The 24918-nt window shown below is 34.7% G+C and overlaps 2 protein-coding genes and 1 long non-coding RNA gene across 3 annotated transcripts; 2 read left to right on the forward strand and 1 right to left on the reverse strand.

Moving 5' to 3' along the window:
* Positions 1-334: 334 nt before the first annotated feature.
* Positions 335-20612, forward strand: LOC117134438. Its single transcript, XR_004458613.1, has 3 exons — positions 335-345; positions 508-512; positions 20385-20612. It is a non-coding gene; the product is annotated as an uncharacterized LOC117134438 (long non-coding RNA).
* Positions 520-11351, forward strand: LOC103868397 (NAC domain-containing protein 6). Its single transcript, XM_033292892.1, has one exon. It carries the CDS (start codon positions 5601-5603, stop codon positions 6630-6632), a length of 1032 nt encoding a protein of 343 aa, XP_033148783.1. The 5' UTR covers positions 520-5600; the 3' UTR covers positions 6633-11351.
* A 332-nt stretch (positions 20613-20944) lies between the features above and the next one.
* LOC103868347 lies at positions 20945-23018 on the reverse strand. The gene is made up of 2 exons (XM_033292893.1): positions 22571-23018; positions 20945-22495 (listed from the first exon to the last, which is right to left on the reverse strand). Exons 1-2 carry the CDS (start codon positions 22823-22825, stop codon positions 21956-21958), a joined length of 795 nt encoding a protein of 264 aa, XP_033148784.1. The 5' UTR covers positions 22826-23018; the 3' UTR covers positions 20945-21955.
* Positions 23019-24918: the final 1900 nt, after the last annotated feature.

The raw sequence follows: 24918 nt of genomic DNA on the forward strand, positions 1-24918 counted from the left end.
ATTTATTTTGTTCTATTATATTTGGGTTAGAGTTTATATTTGGGTTTAGGGTGTATATTTGGGTAAGAGTTTAGTGATTATAATTTATAGTTTAGTATTTTGAAAGTGAGAGAGTATGGTTGGGGTCAGCATTAACTTCTTCCATGCAATCATAGACATTTCATAATTTAATCAATATGTATTATGTTATTTATTTTGTTCTATTCTATTTGGGTTAGAATTTATATTTGGATTTATGATTTATATTTGGGTAAGGATTTAGTAATTATAATTTAGGGTTTAGTATTTAAGGGCTGAGGTGTGATTTGGACAAAGTTTGGTATCTAGGGTTTAGGGTTGGGATATGTTTAGTTTACGGATTGTAGGTGAAGTTATAATCCTATACTACTTCAGTTATATGGAATAGAACATTCGGTGTATATGTATGTGACTAATAAAGTTGTAACGTGGATAACTCCTTCTTTCTAATGAAATATTTTTAGACATATTTGACCATGTATTTCATAGACTACGTGGACACACAAAACACATTTTTACCGGATAATGGCATAGAGAAAGGGTATAACCGGATGAATTAGGATGTAAATGTTAGTTTCTTCATTATGTCAAAATCATTGTCACTTACCTAATTTGTCTTCTAAATATGGCTAGTTGGCAAATAAACCCTAAATTTTTCTCCTTTGTAAAAATGTGTTGGAGTAGGTGTATATACTTGTAGTTGTATACTCTCATATTTTGAAAACATTTTGTCTTGACATTAAAAAAGACCTCTTTAGACAACTCAACGCCTAGCAAATGTTTACAACCACGAGACTTAAGCAATCCAAAGGCACATGACTGTCTAAGATTCCTCTAAACACTAGCAACAACCAAACTTTCAAGCATTCAAGTCCTAACACAACAACTGTTAAGGCAACATTACGCCAAGACAACCTGGATAATTGTGATACTAAAATAGCTTGACAATTAGCTTAGTCTTAAAACATAGTATCTTTTTGATATGATCCTGATCCAACTAGAAAACAATACGACCATGGTCAAAAGTTCAGATGACGAATGAAGACAAACCAGAAAACAAAACAAGCATGGACAAGTTCGGGTGGTCAAAGGTTCAGAAAAATGAAATCAATGTTCAAGATGATATGAACCTAGAAGACACAAGGGCATCAGAACGTGGAAATGAGCTTGAACAAGAGGAGCGGCTTGAACCAGAGGATGAGCTTGTATCTGAGGATGCTCTTATCCCATCAGTTGGTCCAGTGACTCGAGCAAGAGCTAAGAGGTTTAGCCAAGCAATAGGAAGAATGCTCAAAGAAATAGTGATACAAACTAATCCAGACGGCAAGTATGAAGGTAAAGCTTGTCAAACCACTTTGGTTTTGATTCAACCTTACTGATTGCAATAAATGGGTTTTCCTTATCAAGTTTTGTCATTATCAAGTTTTGTTCCACTGGGTTTTCTTGAAAAGGTTTCACTTCATCATAGCCCATTTGTTGAATCTAGAAGCCCAAGGCATGTCTTCTTCAATCATCAACCACGTCCAAAGGAAGAAAAGATTTAGATAAAATTTTATAAGGTTTCTTTGTTTAAGGGATGGATTATCAATTTTATAATTGGGGATAACAATTGTTCATTGTAACTGAGAAAAGTTATGATCTTAGATTTAAAAATTTACAAGATTGAGTTTCTTCACTTAATTAATCTGTCACTTTGTGTGCAAATTAGTTGTTGTCTGATTGAAATCAATTATTTCTTTGTAAACTTTTACATCTGAATGAATACCTTTGATTCATGAGCGATAATTTGATCTAAAGGTCATTACTTTGTTAATGTTTATGAATGATTATTTTGTTGATGTTTATGAGTTAGCCGTCTACAATGATTGAATTTTTCTTTTGTCAGTTTTGATCTGAAGTTTCTTTGATTTGAATGAGAGAATTCAGAGGCCATCCTTTTCTCTGGTTTACCTTTGTTAGTATGTTGGGATCGAGAGATTCTTGTTGTTCAACCCAAATTGGCAACTTTTTCTCGTAAAAAATTAAACTAGGATCAAAGTCGGTTCATTCTCATAAAAATCTAGTTTGAAAATTGTCTCTATCTTTTCTATTTTCATGATTTTCTTGTTATTATTATACGATTTCCTGCAAACTAGTGTTAGAGTCGTTTCAAAAATAAGGCGCAAATGGGCAAGTTGAATAGAAAGAAAATAGTCAAATCAAATGCAACTGAAATGAATAGTTTGAAATTTGACTAATAGTCTAATACTATTGTGTGTGTTCAAAAAAAAAAAAAAGTCTAATACTATTGTGTATTTTACACGATTTACAAGAAAAGACAATGTAAATAGTTTGATGGACTTTTGTTGCTAAAGAGTAAACTCACAGTCTTCTGAAACTCTAATTGTTTTCATCTTCACCGTAGTTGAATGATAATAGAACAGATTTGAATGCTCTATATTTCCCAACATTGTTCAAATGCATGTTCTCTAATCTGTTTCCCACACTCACAAAAAAAAAACAGAGAGTTACTTACTTAATATTGACAGAAGACAACATGTGGAATCAGTGATATGAGTTTTGAAGTAATTTTCTACCTGAAGAAATTCCATATACCAACAAATGATTTCAATACTAGCAACAATGGTAACATCCCTTGTCTATGCAGGAAGGAGAAGTTTAAATTTAGAACCGTCTGAATCAACGCAAATGTCAGCATGACACTCAAAATCTGATACATGTTCTAAACATCGGTTACAATGAAACACGTTTTGATGTAGTGAATATAGTTATGGTCAATGCTGTACGTACTATTCTGGGGATCAAGACAATATTAAGACAATGTTTTGAGGATATAATATTTTACTTAAATTAAAATTATAGAAAATATGGTTTTGTAAATGTCAAAATGATTACATCAAATTATACTTAATATAAAAGTAAGATACATTTTATATTATTTTCATGAGGTTTAAAAACTGTTGTTTTGATACAATAATATATTTAAAATTGAATATTTATGTGATATCAAAGTTTCTTATTACTAATTTAAGTATATAAAATATAACTGTAAAGTTAAATTTATATGGTAAAATCATAAAATATAATTAGGTATGAAAGTACTAAAAAAAAATCGATGCTGACAAAAAAAAATCGATAAAATATATATAAAATGTGCAAAAACAAAGAAGCAAAAAACAACAAAATCAGGACTATAGACGGCATCGTTCTGAGGAGATTTCACTTTGACGAAAAAAGTTCAACTTAAACAACTTTTCATCTTGTTGACCGAAGAAATTATATAACCAATGTGGGTGTGGGTGGCTTAGTTATGCGAACAGCTAACAAATCCCCTCCCCAAAACGAACAAAAATTGGAGGCAATATGAGACAAATAGATGACTCAAGAGAGAAGAAAAAAAATGGTTAGACTTGTTTCAAAAGAAGCCAATGACATCATTTCACTTTTACTGCATCTACTTCATAGACAAGCCACAAATTCTTAGGCACATCTTCCTTCTTCAGTTCTTCCTCTGAGTATCTGTTTATATCACAAGAGAAGCAAAAACAGGTTAGTTTATAGTAAATATTATGCTGAAAATGAATCATCTAAAGACATAATAATCAACTGACATACCCAAGAGATGGTGGAATTATGAGTCTTCTCTTATCACCAGCTCACATCCCTGAGAGAATTATAGAGATTCATCCATTTCTTTTTAACATTTATAAATTCAGTTGAAACAACCTTACTGGTTAAAACATCATACTATACCTTCAACACCCTTACTGAGACCTTTTATGACCTTTTTTCCACCTGCAAACAGAACATTGTGTGTTTAGGATGGTTGAAACAACAATGACAAATATCTAAAATATTTTTTACCTAAGCGAAATCTTAATGGAGCTTCTTCCAAGTTTGATTCAAACACTTTCCCAGTATAGAGTGTGCTGACCTGAAACAGCCAAACAGGACTTGAGACATCATCATCCATATTTTCATATGACTTGGATGTAAAAGGAATACTCACCCTTTTTCCTTGAACAGCTACTTTACCATCTAACTCGCCTTTTTCAATCTCTTCAATTGTCACCTCTTTGAAGAAATCTCTGATTCCGGTAGTTTATTAGTACTAGCTTCTTTCTCCAAGTTCCTATTCATTATGAAAAAAAAAAAAATCTTATCTGACAAATCTATTAAACAAAAGAGAGACAACTCTTTAGCAGAAGCTTGTCTCACTTTTCGATAGCTTGTTTCTTCCCCCCTGTAGTCTCCTCTCTTTAGCAGAAGCTTACCAGACATGACATCTCTGAATAGTTGGTACCATTCTGGCTTATTCCAACTTCGTGACTTGTTAGTTTGAGTTACCCACACCAGCAGCATGCATATCAAGGACACGAAGCACCATGCATCAACCTTTCACTCTTTTGCAGCCTTTCATTCTTCTTGGTAAGGATGAGGTCGAATCTGCATATTTTGACACTGCCATCCTTCGAAGACGAAGTATGGCAGTGTTACTACTTCGACATCAAGTCTTATGAGGCAGCCTTTGAAGAACCACCTAACGATAGCTACCAAGTGTTGTGGAGTCCTAGACTTGGTAGATTGTTGACGCTAAGTATTTTTTCCTCGGCTTGAATTCTAACTCACCCTCTTCTTTTTGTTTTGCAGTTATTCATCCCAATACTATCGCATATCCGGTAGAGTTATTTCTGAACGCTCTTAGGGTTGTTGCTCTTAGTCATCAGAATTGGTCAGGATTTAAATAATTATGTATATTTCAATTTATATATATACATATGTAAAGTAACAATAAAAGGTTTTTTTTACCTCTTTTATTGAACTTTTTTGATCATTTTCTTTTTTGTGGGTTTTTTGGTGAAAAAAACTATTTTACATTTATTTGAGAGACTTGCCCTAATTTTAATTTAGTTCAAAACTAATTTTCAGTTACACATATTTGTTTACATGAATTTTGATGAGACTTAAAGTGAATACATTGCAGGTGGGTTTTATGTTTGAAATTATAGTGAAGTATTGATAAAACTTTCCTTACAAAGTTTAATTCCATTTGAAAATTAATAAATAGCTTTTCGCCTATTCTTAGTTTCCAAAACTAACTTTTCTAAAAAAAATAATTAAAACATTTATTTTAAAGATAATAGTAACTTATAAGGCAACAAACTGCTCAAAAATCCTAACAAAAATAAAAAAAATAATGGTAGATAATTCGCATTAGGGAAGTGATTCTAGATACTAATATCGTATAAAACCATTATAATAAAACAAATCGAGTATATGAAAATATTTTGTGGTTGTGGGGGTGGGTCAATCTATTTGGAAAAGGAAAATAAGATGTTTCGGATAGAGATACTTGACAAGTCGGCTCATCCTTGCTTTATATATAAGTACACTCTCAGTGCTTTCTTTGAAACCAAAAGATAAATTATCATCAAGCTACCAAGGTACGTTAAGACTTTCAGTGCATTAATTCTTGCGCACATCCAGTTGTTTTTGGCGTATGCATTAGTTTGATTCTGTTGAAACCGTGTTTCTAGGGTTTTGTTGTCAAGCATCTTCTAACTGATCCAGAAGGATTTAATATGGCTCATCCAAGGGACTTAAAGTTCTCTCCGATTGACCAGAATTTGGTGGGGTATTATCTACGCAACAGAGTGGATACAGGAAAAGATGGTTTCATCACAGATATCAAACTTTATGAAGACGAGCCGTGGCTTCTTCCGCACGTCAAGAATGATCAATTCAAAGAGAACATGTGGTTTTACTTTGTTCTAAGGACACGTAATTTGGGGAGCAGGCCCAAACGCACGGTTCCCGGTAGAGGAAGCAGTAACGGCGGAACTTGGACGACAAGTGGCGTAAAGAAGGCGATCACTGACCGTAACAACCCCAAGGTTGTGATCGGATACAAAACAGAACTCGCGTACCACAAGAAAGTCAAGGGAAAGCTTAAAGGAGACACCACTGGTTGGTGTATGACGGAGTATTGGCTTGCAAGTGAGAACGATGCTCAGTTCCAAGAAGTAGTCTTGTGTCATCTCCGTGACAATAACAAGATGGTCGTTGACGAGAGCAAAAACGGAGACAATGACATCGCCACAGAGCAGCCTCAACAAGGGAACAGCGATGACAACAACAATAGACTCCTTGACTTCACTCATCAACAGCGGCCACTGATTCCTCCTTTTGAAGGACAGGGATTGAGACTTCAAACCATTATGGGATATTCTGATAAGGCCACTCAAGAACAACAACATCCACCGATTTATCCTCCTCCTCAACGTCAAGATTCCGGAAGCATAAACAACGCACTTGTAATCATGGAAGATGAGTGTGTTAGCCAAGATGAAATATTCAATCTAGCTGACCTGGAAGCCGGCATCACTCATCCACAACAACAACATCGTCAGATGATGGTGGATCCTTATGATGATATATCTTTCTCAAGATTGGCAATGCCGAACAACCTGATTTACCATCATGAAGACTCATGGCATCAAGATACCTCTCCATGGAACAACACCAATCCTCGTGGACTCATATTCAATTCTCATGGATGTGAGATCCAAGATCAAACTGTCACCAAGGGAGTCAATCAAGATTCATATTATTAGCCGACATTTTCTTCTGATGCAACACAAGAGCAAATAAAGTAGTCAAACATAGATAGGAAACATGTATAGTTCGTTTGGTTATGGTTATGGTTATTATCTCTGGATTTTTTAATGAGAATTTATCTCATCATTAAAAGTTTGTAAATGATCTTTGTGTTTGATTAAACCGATCCAAACTTTTATTGAAATCAAAAATTTCTGGAGCACTCACCAGCTAATGTAATACCACCGATAGGCGATAACGCTTATGAATACTAAAGAAACTCCACGCATGAGTTTAACATTGGAAAAACTACGTACAGTTCGTTTGGTCTAAAGTTCGTTTGGTTTAATTACGCTTAAGTCACTGCATAGTTCGGTTGCTATATTTGGATTTTAAGTGAGACTTTATCTTTATGTGCTTGATTCTAAAGAAAGCAAGGCCTAAAGAGCTGAAAGATAAAGCTACGAGGCTGATTAATTTATTTGGTTAAATTGTTGAGTTTAATTTCTGATTAACTTTTAAGAAAACTGTTTCTTAAAAAAAAATTATATTCTTTGTCTTTTCAGAATTTCATAGTTTTTGGAAAATTAAGTTGGCTGATATGCAATTTAAAAAATCTATTGAATAACTGTTTGTTCATATATTGTTATTGCATATTCATTGTCTTTTCGATAATTTTTTAAAAAAATCTGATATTGAATTGATAGTTATAGTTTATTTCATATTCGTTTAAAAATGCCAAAAGGCTTTCGCTGAGATACTTACTCGTTTTCATAAAACCAACGATACGAAAACTGGAATCCAGATAAGAGAATATGGATCGATGAACCAAAACCAAAAGATAGGATCCAACCTAAACGTGGCCATGAAAGTAGGGAAATCCAGGAAGAATCAATATTGTTACTTTCCGTAAGGGGTGGATAGACACAAGGATAAGAAGGGGAAACAAGAAAGCAAAACGGAGAAGAGGCAAACCCGAATCCCTGAGAAAACTAACGTATTTAGACTTTAATTTTTTTGAAATCAGGCTCAAAATTTCCGTAGGAAAGTGCTAAGAAATAAAGACGCCTTGGTAATTTTAGAGAACTTAGAATCTAGGTATATAGTCTAGCGAACTAAGTGTTAGACGATTTTCCCAATCTCGTTCTATTGTTCTTTAGCTGTTCAGGCAGATCTTGTAAACCGATTTAATCTCTCGCACAACCGAGAAAGGATCTCCATGCATTCAAGCATACCGAGATCGCTTCTCAAAGAAAGGAAAAACTAGAGACAAGAACGTCTTAATATTGACTCGTTCCTAGCAGTTTTCTTAAAAATACTATTCCAAGTCGCTGACATGAAACAACCAAAAATCACTATCCCAACATCGTCTTTAAATCGTCCCATATTATCAATCATCCCAATCCTCAAAAGAAAAAACTTACACAACCCTTCAAAATATCGTTTCATCCATTTTCATTAGTAAAAAAGGAGGGAGTATGTACGTATACTATACTCGTATACTCCAATACTTCAAAAACCAAAAATGCCTCGGCATAAAAAAACGCTTTCGACATAGCAAACTCTCGCAGCAGTAGGCAGAATAATACTTAATCAATGCGATGCCCCCATCAAAATCGTCATAAAAGGCAAACGACAATCTACAATTCGTCTAAATGGAAGCGACGTATCTAAATCGTCTCAAAACATAGTCTCGAGAACTCTACAGCATCTCTTATCTTAATCATGCGCTTAGAAAACATGTAACAACATCGGCTAATAACACGATGATTAGCCAAAGTCTTGAAGACCTTTTTGACTTAATAAACGAGTTTCGTAAGAGAGTCAAAAATTATACGAGGAATCTTCGAAAATCAAAGCATTGCTCCCAGTTTCCGTTGAAGCAAGTGAGTCACAGAAAAGCATCATTTGCGAGAAAGAAAAATCGAGAACACATGTAGCAGCGAGCACAACAAAGGGAACGCTTTCTCCCCGCTCGTTTACTAGATCTACCGCTGGTTGACTGATTTGTTCTGCTCAAGAAACGAAAATGTTGTGAGAATTCCTCTCAAAAACCTACGAAAAAGTTCCACGACTAGATCGTACCAAAATAAACTTCACTAACACTCCATGAGTAACTCCAAGCAACTTTCACCAAAGATCAAAATCAAAGTGGAAACATTCCTCCATAAAACCGGTCACCCATTACTTTCGTATAACTAAAACATTTTATACAAAACAGTCTATGGGAAAACAAGATCAGTATCATGCAAAACGACTTCGTAATATAGAAGCGCGAATGAGTCCTCGCTCGCAAACATCACGAGAAATCTGCGAGAAACACTCTCCACTTACTTCTATGAGAAGCCCTTCTTGTAAAACTTACACGCTTCGTATAGTCAGATCGTCATACGAAGCATCTTTCAAAAAACCCTAAACCCCCCCCCCCCCTCCCTATTAGAGATAAGCTCTCAGACATCTAACACACGGATAATTGTGCGCTATAAAAGAAATCTAAAATTTCGGTCAGCACTTTCAAACGACTTCAAAATTGTCTTTGGAAATATGCTCGGTCCTGATCGATGCAAGTCACATAAGCCGAGGACTTTTCGCAGACTACAATATTGAGACGAAATTAGGTCGAAACCGCAATGGGTGATTTAAGCGAAAACAGTCATTACAAACCCTAAACTGATAGTAAGCCTAGGTCTTGCACCTAAACCCATCACACTGGTCTTATACATCTCAAGGCATAGTATCAACCGACTGATACGAGATTCCAAAATATGTCCTTTTTGCTTTTATTTGTACATTTATAAGACTCTGCAAACTAAAAGCCTTCGAGTGTTCTCATCTTGCACAAGAACAAGTATAACGATCCACTGAGAGTTAGAAATGAGGTGACAACTCACACTCTCTCTCATCTCCGCGTATAGCTACTCTGTACGTTTAAAAAAGGAGATAATCCACAACTTCATAATTCCAAAACAAACAGCCTACAAGGCTAGTCTCGAGGCCGACAAATATCCAATAAAAATGCCATCGGCAACAACATTCTCGAAATTTGAAGATTTATGATCCGAAAACATAAATATTATCATTATTATTATTATATTATTTAAATAATAATTTATTATATATATAGAGAACAAGGGTATAATAGTCTTTTGCTACTTAATGAAGATGGTATATTTAAAAATGTCCATTTAGTGTTGGTAAAGATGAAAAGTGATACCATGAAAGTGGTAAACATGAAATTTCTCCAAGAAAGATCTTCTATCTTTTTATTAGGAAAGAGATATTTGGTTTTTAATATTCTAAGAAAATTAATTTAACCAAAAAATATTTTTAAAAATATGAAGCAAAAGTTTATAAAATTGGAATTTATGTAAAAGAAAATTTCGTTTCTAATCAATTTACTTGTTCAAAAATCTATAAAATTATTGTATTTTAAATATTAAAGAGATGCCATGTTCATATAAAATATCTTTTTGATAACAATGTGATTATAAATGAGTTAATAAAAATAGAAAATAGAAGATACTACTAGATATTGCCTTTTTATAAGAAATTCCTTTTTATAACAATGTGGTTAGAAGAAGAATTTATTAATAAAAAGAAATTATAAAATCTTATTAATGATAATTATAATAATAAACTTACTTCATTAAGGATATCAATGTAATAAACAACTGTAAGAGTTAACATAATTGCGACACATAAGAAAATTTAGTTAAAAAATATTTTTAGCATATGAAGCAAAAGTTTATAATGTAATTTATATAAAATAAAATTTCGTTTCTAACCAAATTACAAATTAAAAAATCTACAAAATTATTGAATTTTAAATATTAAAGATATTACCTTTTATATAAAATTCCTTTTTGATAACAATGTGGTTACAAAAATATTAATAACAATAAAAATAGAAAATAATAATAGATATTGCATTTTTATATGAAATTCCTTTACTTATAACAATGTGGTTAGAAGAAGACTTTTTTGATGAAACGAAATTCTAAAATAAATAATGGTAATTATAAATATAAACTTAATTCATTAAGAGTATCAATGTAATAAACCACTGTGAGCGTGAACGTGAGTGCACCACATAAGAAAGTGACTTCTCAAACAATAAACTTAATTGATTAAGGGTATCAATATAATAAACCATCGTGAATGTTAACGTAAGGGCGCCACATAAGAAAGTGACTTCTCAAATAATATTATAGAGATATAACATATATTTTATAAAAAAATTGATTATATTTAGAAAAAAATGAAAACCTATTATTCAACAATTAGACAATTTAAATAGAAATTTTATATATTTACAGATTTAAAGTACCTATAAAGATGATACCAATTATTTTTTTTCATATATTTAAATAATTATGTATATTTCAATTTCAATATATATATATATATATGTAAAGTGACAATAAAAGATTTTTTTTACCTCTTTTATTGAACTTCTTTTGATCATTTTCTTCTTTGTGGGTTCTTTTGGTAAAAAAAATTATTTTACATTGATTTGAGAGAATTGACCTAATTTTAATTTAGTTCACAACTAATTTTCAGTTACACATATTTGTTTACATGAATTTTGATGAGACTTAAAGTGAATACATTGCAGGTGGGTTTTATGTTTGAAATTATAGTGAAGTATTGATAAAACTTTCCTTACAAAGTTTAATTCCATTTGAAAATTAATAAATAGCTTTTCGCCTATTCTTAGTTTCCAAAACTAACTTTTCTAAAAAAAATAATTAAAACCTTTATTTTAAAGATAATAGTAACTTATAAGGCAACAAACTGCTCAAAAATCCTAACAAAAATAAAAAAATAATGGTAGATAATTCGCATTAGGGAAGTGATTCTAGATACTAATATCGTATAAAACCATTATAATAAAACAAATCGAGTATATGAAAATATTTTGTGGTTGTGGGGGTGGGTCAATCTATTTGGAAAAGGAAAATAAGATGTTTCGGATAGAGATACTTGACAAGTCGGCTCATCCTTGCTTTATATATAAGTACACTCTCAGTGCTTTCTTTGAAACCAAAAGATAAATTATCATCAAGCTACCAAGGTACGTTAAGACTTTCAGTGCATTAATTCTTGCGCACATCCAGTTGTTTTTGGCGTATGCATTAGTTTGATTCTGTTGAAACCGTGTTTCTAGGGTTTTGTTGTCAAGCATCTTCTAACTGATCCAGAAGGATTTAATATGGCTCATCCAAGGGACTTAAAGTTCTCTCCGATTGACCAGAATTTGGTGGGGTATTATCTACGCAACAGAGTGGATACAGGAAAAGATGGTTTCATCACAGATATCAAACTTTATGAAGACGAGCCGTGGCTTCTTCCGCACGTCAAGAATGATCAATTCAAAGAGAACATGTGGTTTTACTTTGTTCTAAGGACACGTAATTTGGGGAGCAGGCCCAAACGCACGGTTCCCGGTAGAGGAAGCAGTAACGGCGGAACTTGGACGACAAGTGGCGTAAAGAAGGCGATCACTGACCGTAACAACCCCAAGGTTGTGATCGGATACAAAACAGAACTCGCGTACCACAAGAAAGTCAAGGGAAAGCTTAAAGGAGACACCACTGGTTGGTGTATGACGGAGTATTGGCTTGCAAGTGAGAACGATGCTCAGTTCCAAGAAGTAGTCTTGTGTCATCTCCGTGACAATAACAAGATGGTCGTTGACCAGCCACCAGAGAGCAAAAACGGAGACAATGACATCGCCACAGAGCAGCCTCAACAAGGGAACAGCGATGACAACAACAATAGACTCCTTGACTTCACTCATCAACAGCGGCCACTGATTCCTCCTTTTGAAGGACAGGGATTGAGACTTCAAACCATTATGGGATATTCTGATAAGGCCACTCAAGAACAACAACATCCACCGATTTCTCCTCCTCCTCAACGTCAAGATTCCGGAAGCATAAACAACGCACTTGTAATCATGGAAGATGAGTGTGTTAGCCAAGATGAAATATTCAATCTAGCTGACCTGGAAGCCGGCATCACTCATCCACAACAACAACATCGTCAGATGATGGTGGATCCTTATGATGATATATCTTTCTCAAGATTGGCAATGCCGAACAACCTGATTTACCATCATGAAGACTCATGGCATCAAGATACCTCTCCATGGAACAACACCAATCCTCGTGGACTCATATTCAATTCTCATGGATATGAGATCCAAGATCAAACTGTCACCAAGGGACACAATCAAGATTCATATTATTAGCCGACATTTTCTTCTGATGCAACACAAGAGCAAATAAAGTAGTCAAACATAGGAAACATGTATAGTTCGTTTGGTTATGGTTATGGTTATTATCTCTAGATTTTTTAATGAGATTTATCTCATCATTAAAAGTTTGTAAGTGATCTTTGTGTTTGATTAAACCGATCCAAACACCCTTTTATTGAAATAAAATTTTTTAAAGATTTTCCCATCACTAAATCTATTTTCTTTTAAGATTTTGCCTTAGGTCTCATCTAACATAAGTACGCTACTGGTCCAATGCAACTGAAATGAATAGTTTGAAATTTGACTAATAGTCTAATACTATTGTGTATTTTACACGATTTACAAGAAAAGACAATGTAAATAGTTTGATGGACTTTTGTTGCTAAAGAGTAAACTCACAGTCTTCTGAGCTGAAACTCTAATTGTTTTCATCTTCACCGTAGTTGAATGATAATAGAACAGATTTGAATGCTCTATATTTCCCAACATTGTTCAAATGCATGTTCTCTAATCTGTTTCCCACACTCACAAAAAAAAACAGAGAGTTACTTACTTAATATTGACAGAAGACAACATGTGGAATCAGTGATATGAGTTTTGAAGTAATTTTCTACCTGAAGAAATTCCATATACCAACAAATGATTTCAATACTAGCAACAATGGTAACATCCCTTGTCTATGCAGGAAGGAGAAGTTTAAATTTAGAACCGTTTGAATCAACGCAAATGTCAGCATGACACTCAAAATCTGATACATGTTCTAAACATCGGTTACAATGAAACACGTTTTGATGTAGTGAATATAGTTATGGTCAATGCCGTACGTACTATTCTGGGGATCAAGACAACATTAAGACAATGTTTTGAGGATATAATATTTTACTTAAATTAAAATTATAGAAAATATGGTTTTGTAAATGTCAAAATGATTACATCAAATTATACTTAATATAAAAGTAAGATACATTTTATATTATTTTCATGAGGTTTAAAAACTGTTGTTTTGATACAATAATATATTTAAAATTGAATATTTATGTGATATCAAAGTTTCTTATTACTAATTTAAGTATATAAAATATAACTGTAAAGTTAAATTTATATGGTAAAATCATAAAATATAATTAGGTATGAAAGTACTAAAAAAAAATCGATGCTGACAAAAAAAAATCGATAAAATATATATAAAATGTGCAAAAACAAAGAAGCAAAAAACAACAAAATCAGGACTATAGACGGCATCGTTCTGAGGAGATTTCACTTTGACGAAAAAAGTTCAACTTAAACAACTTTTCATCTTGTTGACCGAAGAAATTATATAACCAATGTGGGTGTGGGTGGCTTAGTTATGCGAACAGCTAACAAATCCCCTCCCCAAAACGAACAAAAATTGGAGGCAATATGAGACAAATAGATGACTCAAGAGAGAAGAAAAAAAATGGTTAAACTTGTTTCAAAAGAAGCCAATGACATCATTTCACTTTTACTGCATCTACTTCATAGACAAGCCACAAATTCTTAGGCACATCTTCCTTCTTCAGTTCTTCCTCTGAGTATCTGTTTATATCACAAGAGAAGCAAAAACAGGTTAGTTTATAGTAAATATTATGCTGAAAATGAATCATCTAAAGACATAATAATCAACTGACATACCCAAGAGATGGTGGAATTATGAGTCTTCTCTTATCACCAGCTCACATCCCTGAGAGAATTATAGAGATTCATCCATTTCTTTTTAACATTTATAAATTCAGTTGAAACAACCTTACTGGTTAAAACATCATACTATACCTTCAACACCCTTACTGAGACCTTTTATGACCTTTTTTCCACCTGCAAACAGAACATTGTGTGTTTAGGATGGTTGAAACAACAATGACAAATATCTAAAATATTTTTTACCTAAGCGAAATCTTAATGGAGCTTCTTCCAAGTTTGATTCAAACACTTTCCCAGTATAGAGTGTGCTGACCTGAAACAGCCAAACAGGACTTGAGACATCATCATCCATATTTTCATATGACTTGGATGTAAAAGGAATACTCACCCTTTTTCCTTGAACAGCTACTTTACCATCTAACTCGCCTTTTTCAATCTCTTCAATTGTCACCTCTTTGAAGAAATCTCTGATTCCGGTAGTTTATTAGTACTAGCTTCTTTCTCCAAGTTCCTATTCATTATGAAAAAAAAAAAATCTTATCTGACAAATCTATTAAACAAAAGAGAGACAACTCTTTAGCAGAAGCTTGTCTCACTTTTCGATAGCTTGTTTCTTCCCCCCTGTAGTCTCCTCTCTTTAGCAGAAGCTTACCAGACATGACATCTCTGAATAGTTGGTACCATTCTGGCTTATTCCAACTTCGTGACTTGTTAGTTTGAGTTACCCACACCAGCAGCATGCATATCAAGGACACGAAGCACCATGCATCAACCTTTCACTCTTTTGCAGCCTTTCATTCTTCTTGGTAAGGATGAGGTCGAATCTGCATATTTTGACACTGCCATCCTTCGAAGACGAAGTATGGCAGTGTTACTACTTCGACATCAAGTCTTATGAGGCAGCCTTTGAAGAACCACCTAACGATAGCTACCAAGTGTTGTGGAGTCCTAGACTTGGTAGATTGTTGACGCTAAGTATTTTTTCCTCGGCTTGAATTCTAACTCACCCTCTTCTTTTTGTTTTGCAGTTATTCATCCCAATACTATCGCATATCCGGTAGAGTTATTTCTGAACGCTCTTAGGGTTGTTGCTCTTAGTCATCAGAATTGGTCAGGATTTAAATAATTATGTATATTTCAATTTATATATATACATATGTAAAGTAACAATAAAAGGTTTTTTTTACCTCTTTTATTGAACTTTTTTGATCATTTTCTTTTTTGTGGGTTTTTTGGTGAAAAAAACTATTTTACATTTATTTGAGAGACTTGCCCTAATTTTAATTTAGTTCAAAACTAATTTTCAGTTACACATATTTGTTTACATGAATTTTGATGAGACTTAAAGTGAATACATTGCAGGTGGGTTTTATGTTTGAAATTATAATGAAGTATTGATAAAACTTTCCTTACAAAGTTTAATTCCATTTGAAAATTAATAAATAGCTTTTTCCTATTCTTAGTTTCCAAAACTAACTTTTCTAAAAAACAAAAATTAAAACATTTATTTTAAAGATAATAGTAACTTATAAGGCAACAAACTGCTCAAAATCCTAACAAAAATAAAAAAATAATGGTAGATAATTCGCATTAGGGAAGTGATTCTAGATACTAATATCGTATAAAACCATTATAATAAAACAAATCGAGTATATGAAAATATTTTGTGGTTGTGGGGGTGGGTCAATCTATTTGGAAAAGGAAAATAAGATGTTTCGGATAGAGATACTTGACAAGTCGGCTCATCCTTGCTTTATATATAAGTACACTCTCAGTGCTTTCTTTGAAACCAAAAGATAAATTATCATCAAGCTACCAAGGTACGTTAAGACTTTCAGTGCATTAATTCTTGCGCACATCCAGTTGTTTTTGGCGTATGCATTAGTTTGATTCTGTTGAAACCGTGTTTCTAGGGTTTTGTTGTCAAGCATCTTCTAACTGATCCAGAAGGATTTAATATGGCTCATCCAAGGGACTTAAAGTTCTCTCCGATTGACCAGAATTTGGTGGGGTATTATCTACGCAACAGAGTGGATACAGGAAAAGATGGTTTCATCACAGATATCAAACTTTATGAAGACGAGCCGTGGCTTCTTCCGCACGTCAAGAATGATCAATTCAAAGAGAACATGTGGTTTTACTTTGTTCTAAGGACACGTAATTTGGGGAGCAGGCCCAAACGCACGGTTCCCGGTAGAGGAAGCAGTAACGGCGGAACTTGGACGACAAGTGGCGTAAAGAAGGCGATCACTGACCGTAACAACCCCAAGGTTGTGATCGGATACAAAACAGAACTCGCGTACCACAAGAAAGTCAAGGGAAAGCTTAAAGGAGACACCACTGGTTGGTGTATGACGGAGTATTGGCTTGCAAGTGAGAACGATGCTCAGTTCCAAGAAGTAGTCTTGTGTCATCTCCGTGACAATAACAAGATGGTCGTTGACGAGAGCAAAAACGGAGACAATGACATCGCCACAGAGCAGCCTCAACAAGGGAACAGCGATGACAACAACAATAGACTCCTTGACTTCACTCATCAACAGCGGCCACTGATTCCTCCTTTTGAAGGACAGGGATTGAGACTTCAAACCATTATGGGATATTCTGATAAGGCCACTCAAGAACAACAACATCCACCGATTTCTCCTCCTCCTCAACGTCAAGATTCCGGAAGCATAAACAACGCACTTGTAATCATGGAAGATGAGTGTGTTAGCCAAGATGAAATATTCAATCTAGCTGACCTGGAAGCCGGCATCACTCATCCACAACAACAACATCGTCAGATGATGGTGGATCCTTATGATGATATATCTTTCTCAAGATTGGCAATGCCGAACAACCTGATTTACCATCATGAAGACTCATGGCATCAAGATACCTCTCCATGGAACAACACCAATCCTCGTGGACTCATATTCAATTCTCATGGATGTGAGATCCAAGATCAAACTGTCACCAAGGGAGTCAATCAAGATTCATATTATTAGCCGACATTTTCTTCTGATGCAACACAAGAGCAAATAAAGTAGTCAAACATAGGAAACATGTATAGTTCGTTTGGTTATGGTTATTATTTCTGGATCTTTTAATGAGAATTTATCTCATCATTAAAAGTTTGTAAATGATCTTTGTGTTTGATTAAACCGATCCAAACACCCTTTTATCGAAATCAAAAATTTCTGGAGCACTCATCTGCTAGTGTGATACCACCGATAACGCCTATGAATACTAAAAAAACTCCACGCATGAGTTTAACATTGGAAAAAGTACGTACAGTTCCTTTGGTTTAATTACGCTCAAGTCACTGCATAGTTCGGTTGCTATATTTGGATTTTAAGTGAGACTTTATCTTTATGTGCTTGATTCTAAAGAAAGCAAGGCCTAAAGAGCTGAAAGATAAAGCGTTTGATTTCTGATCAACTCTTAAGAAAACTGTTTCTTAAAAAAAAAAATTATAGGGAAGTTTACTAAAATGATTCAAATTATACTAGAGTATAACACAAAAGTTTTAAATTACTACAATATTTTTATGGACAAAAATACCTTTATTAACAGTTGTGCCCAAATCTAATATTATGAAAGTGCCGTTTAAATTTTGAAAAAAATCGTCGACGGCAGATTTGTTTCATGGAAAATAAATCTTTCCGGATATAAATCTGTTAATTAAAACTGTCGTTATATTAACATCTGCCATGTAAACGGTGGCAGATTTTTTAAGTAACGACATATATTTTAGAGGTGGCTACTTTATCTGGCCGATTTAAAGTTGTCACTAGATTTATATGTTTAAGTCTGTCGCATGAAGTCACCGATTTTTAAAAATTGTCAGTTTTATTTCAGAATTGTTAGATTTTTAAGATCGATTTAAAATTACGTACGACTGACTTTCAATGGGAAATAGATATAAATTTTTATGACACATATGTTTATCCGATTTAATTTTCTGATCGACTTTTATTTTTATTTGGTGGCAGACTTTTTAAATTGCCACCTTTGACGGCAGACTTTTAAATTAAATTTTAATTACTAGATTGGGACAAACAACTTATAGCAGACATATCCACTCGAATTTCTGGTTAAATTCACATAGATTTCGGTTTAGTTTAAATAGGTTTCAGTTTAAATTAACTTTGGTTTTAATTAATTTTTAAAATTGGTCTAAATCAATTTATTTCCAATTTATTTAATTTAAACCACCGGTTTAAACAATTTCTAACCTTGGTTTAAGCTAGTCATTACACAACGTTCTCTAATTAGGTATACCGTCTTTGTCGTCTTCTTCTTTTTACGTTTCATTCAGCAACACGTGGTCCCCTTTCATGGTGATTTACAATGGCATCTTTGATTTCATATTGATTGGAGAATAATGAAACACATAATTTTCGTCTCTGGTAAGTGGAAAGTTGAGAAAACTAAGTGGTTATTTGAAGCGGATAATGACAGAGAAAGCATATTAGTGGCTGCGAATGAGGGCACTCAATTTGAGGATTTTGTGAAAATCATATTTGAAGATTACGGAGTTGATTTTGCAGAAAACAATTTGGAACTGAGGTACATTTTTCCGAAGCGGAATCTACACAATCAAAGCATCAATATACCACCTGTGAAAATAGGAAACGATTGGCAGTTTCATGCATTCTTGGCTCTTCACAAAGTTGAGGACGTTCAACTGTGTGTTGAATTTAAAGCGAACAAAAGTGCTGGGGAAGGAGATGGCGAAGATCAGAAACAACCCATACAAGGAGATGACCCGTTGTGTGAAGACGAAGAAGATACAGATGAAGAAGGTGATAGTTTCAATTACTGCGATGACTCTGATGGAGCAACATCTGACGATGAAAACTTTACTGCGTATGGGCTTCCACCAGATCATGTAGAAGAGGTTCATGGATCTTCTACAAAGATGATATATGCAAGAGCCCTAAAGACAGAAGAAAGAGAGTCTCCAAAGAGTCTGTCCTATTTGCGCACATTCAAATTTGACGTAGGACAGAGTTATAATTCGAAAGATGCATTGGAGACACGTCTGAAGATATGTTCAGCTGTCCAAAAGTTTGATTTTGATGTCCACGCATCAACACGTTCACTGCTGTTTATAAAATGTTGGTTAAAAGGATGTACATGGAAGCTAAGAGCTACACCAGTAGGTAATTCTGCGAAGTTTACAATCCGAGTGTATGTAGATGAACATACCTGCTCCGTAACAGAACGTTCATCTCGTTCCCGACAAGCTACTCCTGAAATTCTTGGACTCTTGTACAAAGACTATATTGGTGGGGTTGATCCATATATTTTGCCACGTCATGTTAATAATGCTATGAACATGAGCTTCAGAATCAAGGTTGACTACAGTTTTGCATCAAATATACTTTCTTCTCCAACCTTTACTTCCTTTTAAACTTAGTTACTGTTTATTTTTATTGCAGATGGATTACTGGAAAGCTCATCGTACACTTATAGTTGCTAGAGATCTCGTAATGGGTTCTTCAGAGAGTGGATACGAGGAACTACCTACTTACCTCCACATGATTAGAATGGCAAATCCGGGGACTTTAACTCGACTGGAAATTGATGCAAACAATAGATTTAAGTACTTATTCCTTGCATTCAACGCTAGCATTACCGGATTTCCATTTATGAGGAAGGTTGTGGTGGTTGATGGAACTTTTTTGCAAGGTAAATACAAATGAACGCTTCTGATTGCAACATCACATGATGGTAATTTCCAGATCTTTCCAATAGCATTTGCTGTGGTTGACACAGAGAATGATGAATCATGGACATGGTTTTTCCGCCAACTCAGCCGTGTGATACCAGATGATGAAGGATTGGCGTTAATTTATGACAGACACAAGTAGGGATGTCAAATGGGCATGCTGTCCATGGATAGCCCATGTCCAAACCAATATGGACATGCCCATATTTGACCATAATTTTGTTTTGTGCAAATGGGCGAGGCCCAAATATACCCATATCCAAATGGACAAAACCAGATGGACATGGACGGCCCAAAATTTTAAAATATCTAGGGTTAATGTATTTGAGTAAAAATCATGTTTTCCGTCAAAACCGTAAATCATATTTTCCCGTTAAAACCGTGAAATAACGTTTTCTCGCCAAAACCGTAAAATCGAATTTTCAAGTTTTTTCGCCAAAACCGTAAATCGAGTTTTCCCGCCAAATCCATAAATCGAGATTTTTCCGCCAAAACCGTAAAATCAAGATTTTCCGCCAAAACGGTAGATCTAGTTTTCTGTCAAAACCGTAAAATCGAGATTTTTCGCCAAAACCGTAAAATCAAGATTTCTCGCCAAAACCGTAAAATCGAGATTTTCCTCCAAAACTGTAAATCAAGATTTCCTGCCAAAATCGTATCTATGCTTTTGAATTCTACAACACATAATAATATATTAAATATGAATTTTTGTATGTTAACACTGATTTTTTAATTGGACTCCGCGGAAGGTCCATTTGGAATGGTCCAATTTGGTCTGGACAATTTGGACTTAAAAAAAATAATGTCCAATAAACTGCTTTGTCCATTTGGACATGCCCATTGGACATGGACAGCCCATTTGACATCTCTAGACACAAGTCAATAGGGAAAGCTATTGCGGCGGTCTATCCATTGGCAAGCAGAGGAATTTGCACGTACCACTTATATAAAAACATCTTGTTACGGTTCAGAGGGCGTGATTTGTTTGGATTGGTCAAAAAAGCTACCAACTCGTGTAGGTTGGCTGAATTTCAAGCAACCTTCATGCATATTTGGAACGTGCTGATGTATGTAAGTGGGTACGAGCTCATTTTAGAGGTGATAGATATAACCTCACTACAAGTAACATAGCTGAGTCCATAAACAGAGTTTTGTCCGGTGCTAGAAGCTTGCCAATTGTTCACCTTCTAGAGTCAATCTGCTTAATGATGACACGTTGGTTTGCAACAAGAAAACATGACGCCGAGTTGATGAAAACCTCTCTAACTCGTGGTGTAGAGAAATTGTTGGAGGTAATATATTGAGACTGCTTTGCTAATTTACTTCACTGTGATATTTAGAATGCTTTGCTAATTTACTACACTGTGATATCTGCAGGGACGTATACATATTGCTAATCTGCTAAAGGTGAACTGCTTGTCACGCTTAGTTCTCCCATCCACCATCTTATTGAGCAGAGCCGGAAGCATTTTTCTGAAAGGCCTGCACTCCTCGTGCATCTTCTTATCAGTCACCATAGATGGAATGCTATCGTACACATGTATTACCTCCTTAACAAGATCAATGCGTAAAGCAACCCAGTGGTCACTGTTGACATGGTGACAGAGGAAGAGAGTGTCAACATCTGCAAGCCACTTCTTACCCGTAACAAATTGTTGGCCAAGCTTCTCTCGGTATAATCAACTTCACATAAAATTATGTGCTTACGTAAGCAAAACCGGACTCGTCCTTTTCCCTACAAAGAAGAAAAACAAAGAATAAGACTTACAAACCAGACTATTAAGAAAGAACAAGATAGGATAGCAGAGAAGAAACTTATAAATCAGACTTAATGAAGTCCAATACTTTCTGTCTGGATCCACCTTAGATAATGGGTCATAAGGTTCCTTGGAGACACCAGTTATGATACGCTTCACTGTTGGATTCCCTACAAAAGGCCAAACTTGAGTCTTCGTCAACTGCTGTTTTCGCCTGCGTCTAGGCTCCACATCTGAAACAAGTGCTTCCAACACCTGTCTACACTTTACACTCTTCTCCCATTTTAGATTATTCTCCCAGTCATCTGTGGAAATGGATTGGTCATTCAGCTCTGGGATACTAAATGCTTTCTCTGTCTTGACTTTTTTCAATGGCTTTACATCTTCCTTCACCGGCATCGTCTTCTTATTCTTCTTCTCCTTTTTAACGACACGTTGTATTGGTAAACCATCAATAGAACTTTTTTTTGTCTGAACCATCCATGACTGTCAAGTATAAAAAAAACAGTAAGTATTTTGTGCATAAAAGATAAAACACCCTAGTTGACAATGTAAACATACCATCGTGTTGCTACAAGTGTCATCATCGTCTTGTACTTTGGAGTTGCCAGCATTTGAAGGAATTTTTTCATCATCTTTCCCTTTAAGAACATTTATTTCTTCCCTTAATATGGCCATCTCGTTCTTTAACTCAGTCTCCAATAAACCCATTTTAGCTTCCATCTGAGTGTGTATAGAATCCGAATGGATATCCGAAGCTATCCGAACATATGTATAATAGCAGAGAAGATAGGATAGCAGAGAAGAAACTTCCATCTCCGAACCCGAACAGATAATACCCGAACCCGAATGGATATCCGAAGCTATCCGAACATATGTATAATTAACCTTATATTTCTAGTTTATATTTCTCATTTTATATAAAATATTTATATTGATACTACACATACTTTAAGTTCATATGATATACATACAATTATGGAAAAAATGATTTGCTACTCACTTAAAATGCATGTCAAGTTTTTTATTTCAAAAATTAACAAAAAGTTACATCCAAAAAAAAAAATAACTAAATTAATGTCTTTTTAGTTTTAAAATGTTATGTCCAAATCTATTAACCATTCAATCTATTAAAAATAAAAAATTAGTTAACTGAAAGTTATATTTTTAAATACAACAAACTTGAGAAATGAAAATTTTAATTTTTTTTTTCAAAATCTAAATATCCGAACCCGATCCGAAATAACCGAATCCGAACTAAAAATACCCGAACCCGACCCGAAGTACAGAAATACCCGAACGGGTTCTAAACCTCTATACCGAAATACCCGAAAATCTGAAATACCCGATCCGAACCCGAACGGGTACCCGAACGCCCACCCCTACTTTTCAGCTACACTAACATCCATGGTTTCTACTTTTGCATTCAGGTTGTTAACACATTCAAGAAACTTTTGTATGGTGATGTTGTTGATGGGCATATCACTATGAGATTCTGCCTGCAATATTCACAAACCAAAAAAAAAAATTAACCACTAACAAAAGGAACATATTCAATAACACTAGAACATATTCAATAACACTAGATACATACCATTTCTGGAGCAGTTTGTTTCTCCTTCTTTCGTTTTGCGGAGGGGCTCTCATCCACTGTATCAGGAACACTAGGTGCAGTGACATGAGTTTTTCCCTTCAGGTACTTGGAAGGTGGCACTACTTCCCAAAACTTTATGTTAAGCTGATCATTGAGGATATCAACTATCATGTTATCCAAATCAGCAGGTGGTTCATCTTCGTCCCATTTCGGATATCTATCCTCCATTGGTTTTAAAATCATATGCCTTACACGAACCTGCATTGTAAAGTACAATACTAATTAAGTAGGAAAAAAATAGACAGGTAACTGTAAAGAAATTCTTCATACCTTCTGATGTTGTTGCTTTTCTTGTGCACAGAAGTTTAAGAAGTTGATACGCTGACGAGAACCATGCCATGACAGAAGGGGAACCTCAGGTCCATCTATCCGATGCCCATATATCTCTCCTAAACCTGGCACAGACTCGTATATCCAAATTGCCAGTGCATGAACACAACCACAAAGCATGTAACTCTTCTTTCCTACGTATGTTAGAACTTTAATGGAGAACTACTAATAACATACGATGTGGTTGTCTTTCTGCAGAGATATTCTCGACGACATCAGTAATACAACTACAAGCAGATGGTGCTTACAACATTCATGCATTGTCAAAGAGATTATCCAAAACTCGCACTTGGGTTATAAGTTTCTTTCTTCCTCTCTAAGTTTCCTCTGAACAAGATCCTAAATGTGTTTTCATTTTGGCAAACACATGTATGTACAGGTAGCAATGAAGGTGTTGATAGTCATTCACAGAGCGTTAAGAGAAAGTGATCCTACGTTCATAGAAGAGCTTTTAAATTACTCTCACAGAAACATTCTCAAGAATTCTAAACTCCAACTTCAAAGACGATACAAGGCCTCTTGGTAAACTGAATCATTCCCTATAGATATGCATTTATCTCACCATCTCTTGATTTATCATATTTTCTCTGATGCAGCCTGTGATTGCTCTGCTTGTGGTAGAACATATGCACTCTTTCTCGAAAAGCGGCATGCATGTTATCATGTTTTAAAGTATGATACAGAGGCAGAGCGTTTGGCAAGAGCTTAAAGTGCAGCTTCCAAGGTGATAACAATCCTGGATATGATATATGTTGATCACACTATTACATGGTTCATACTCCGTTATGGTATCCTCATGATCAAACCGATAAAAACGAGGTTTCCAAGTAAGTACGAGCTTTTTTCAAGAACACAAGGAGCTTAACATGATCCAGTATCTAAGGAAGTTTAGCTAATCTCAATATCTAAGGAAGTTTAGTACCTT

The sequence above is a fragment of the Brassica rapa genome, chromosome A05 (genome assembly GCF_000309985.2).
Source record: "Brassica rapa cultivar Chiifu-401-42 chromosome A05, CAAS_Brap_v3.01, whole genome shotgun sequence".
NCBI lineage: Eukaryota > Viridiplantae > Streptophyta > Magnoliopsida > Brassicales > Brassicaceae > Brassica > Brassica rapa.